At 48.9% G+C, this 2369-nt stretch overlaps 1 protein-coding gene across 1 annotated transcript in view; it reads right to left on the bottom strand.

Moving 5' to 3' along the window:
- Positions 1–1438, bottom strand: part of VOLCADRAFT_105447 (uncharacterized protein) — a gene marked incomplete at its 5' end in the record, with an annotated part of 2403 nt that extends 965 nt beyond the window's left edge. The window contains 2 exons of the mRNA XM_002952185.1: positions 437–505; positions 1238–1438. Of these exons, the coding sequence (XP_002952231.1) occupies positions 437–505; positions 1238–1438 (270 nt within the window). The remainder of the gene's footprint in view (positions 1–436; positions 506–1237) is intronic.
- Between the last annotated feature and the right edge of the window lie 931 nt (positions 1439–2369).

Genomic DNA, 2369 nt, shown 5'->3' with positions numbered 1-2369 from the left:
CCAGTCTGAAGCATCTGTTAGCAGCAGCGTCACTGGATCCGTCTCATTCTGAATTGCCAGCTCTAGAGCTGTTGCAAGGGGCTGCCATATGTCATACTTGAAGTTAACCCTACTCTTCAGTTCCACCACCAACACTGCCTTGCCACCTGTGTTAATTGCATCCACCAGGTCAAAATCCTCTTCATACTTCACTTGAGGGGGGACACGGAGGAGGACAAACTCAGAACGACCTGCATTACATCCCAGGGGTAAAATGATGTATGATAAGCTTGTTAGCAGCTTACTATGGATAAAACATGCCAATAACCAGAGGGTTTCCTAGCCCCTGTCTGACAGGGGTAACAGGGTGCATGCAAAGGAATCAAAACATGTTATTCCGTTAACAAAAATAAAGCTTGTGCCACTGAGGTTATGTGTAGGATTGACAGCAGGACACCGTGTGATTAGAGCATGAGCACTTAAGGTTGACCTCCTGCTTAGGGTTTAGCATGCTCTGGGCTTGTGCCTGGTGATGTGGAGGAGGGCCCTCATTCCATTAACCATGAGTACTAGAACAGTTGCAGCTTTTGTTTTATACTGCTTGTTAAAACTGGTCCCAAACAGGTCTAATTTTTCAGGAATATCAGTTGCTATTCTGTGCTAGGATATGGGTTCCTAGCATTAAAGCTACTGCAGGTTCTGAGCTGCTGCTTCCTTCTGCAAGCTCTGACATCATTGTGGGTATCTGGTGAAGCAGCTGGCCGCGTATTATTAGGTTTGGCTACGGAAGGATTGAAGGAACTGTAGATATAGCTGATTGCTGCCATATTGGACTGGGGTGAAGTGCGAATGCGTCTGTTTGGAAGGCGAAGGGGGCTACGGCTTGTTGAAAAGGAACAGAGGGAGACGAATGCGCGATGTAAGTACTTGGACTAAGAGATGTGGTGGAGTAGTGCTGTGCGCGTGAGACCGACAGGAAGTATGAGGTATCGGTGCCCAACCGAAAGAGGAAGTGCTGACCACGGAAAAGAACCTTGCTTTCGTGTGTATAGTACAGCCCGCCTATATGCATCAAAATGCGAGGGGGGGAGGGGGGTTTCTCGCCAGGCCTAGCTCTGAACGCCAAAACGCATCTGTTTTGTTCCCTGCGTGATGTAACACTCCGCTTCACGAGGTCACACGTGTTTGCATTGCTATTTGCTATCTGCTACCCAGGCAGGCAATTACCTATTGTGCATGAGCGCGTTGCGAATCACACCTGGGACGGCGGCAACGTGCAGCAATCATTGCGTGTCTCCGTGCAGCAATCATTGCGTGTCTGCATGTACCCAGGTGTAATGACCTTTTGTGGTTGTTCAGGAAACTCCGCGCCGTTACAGGACTCCATTCCGGATGCACAAACGCCAGCACCGTGGTTGCCGGAGTGCCTGTGAGGTCCATACGCGCGTGTGAGGTCCATACTTTACATGCCTGTTTTTTGTTGCCTTGTCGCCATGCCTCTCATCAAACGATGAGAGCAAGCGAAGTTCCTTATCTTTTCATTATTATATCTAAATTTCAGCAGCTCATCAGTTAAAGCAACCCTTTTTTTCCCCGACTGTCCCTATCTATTATTGTTTTATTGTTGAAGTATTGTATTATTTTCTCCAAGCAGCCGGTATTAAAGCAGCTCAATGATTCTGTGCACTCCTGCATGCCAAATGACCTGCAGACGCGCCCGCTCGACTTCACGCTGCTTCACGCTGTGGCGTTTCGCAGTAGCGGGGGCATCCCGCTGGCATCCTGCTGGGTCCGCACAGCAGCCAAACCGGCGTCCGTCAAAGCCCGCCCGCGATTTTCCACACACACAATGTTTATCCCACCAACTCCTGGCTCTTGAAAAGGTCAGACCCTTTGTTGCGCGGCTCGCCAATGGGCTTCACATTTTGGGCATGATATTAAGCCGCTTCAGCTCCCGATAGAATTTCGCCCGCCCGCGAATTTTACGAACATACGTGTCAAGCCCGCGTTCTCTGCTTTCGAGAGCTGACCTTTGCGCGGCCGGCCGTGGCCTTCGCATTTTGGAGTTGAACGGAGTTTTTATTCGGCAGTCGTACCTGCATTTCGTTTGTTATTCGGCAGTCGTACCTGCATTTCGTTGGAGCGAGAGCTGCTTAAAGAACTTCATAGCACTCATTTGGCACTATAACAGAGATTCAGAAAAATTGATAGATCACTTTACTTGGGTACAAATGGTCTGCACAATCCGGGTCAGGATAGTTGAGAGAGGCATGCAAGACGAAATTGTTGGGTAATGCCCTCCGCTATCACTGGCCGATACAACTATCCCACTGCCACCTATTGCTCTGAATACCAATGATCAATCAATATATTTGAATAAACTGAAGGTT

Source organism: Volvox carteri, assembly GCF_000143455.1.
Source record: "Volvox carteri f. nagariensis unplaced genomic scaffold VOLCAscaffold_28, whole genome shotgun sequence".
NCBI lineage: Eukaryota > Viridiplantae > Chlorophyta > Chlorophyceae > Chlamydomonadales > Volvocaceae > Volvox > Volvox carteri.
Note: the sequence above shows the minus strand (reverse complement) of the source record. Positions and strands in the feature narration are given on the sequence as shown.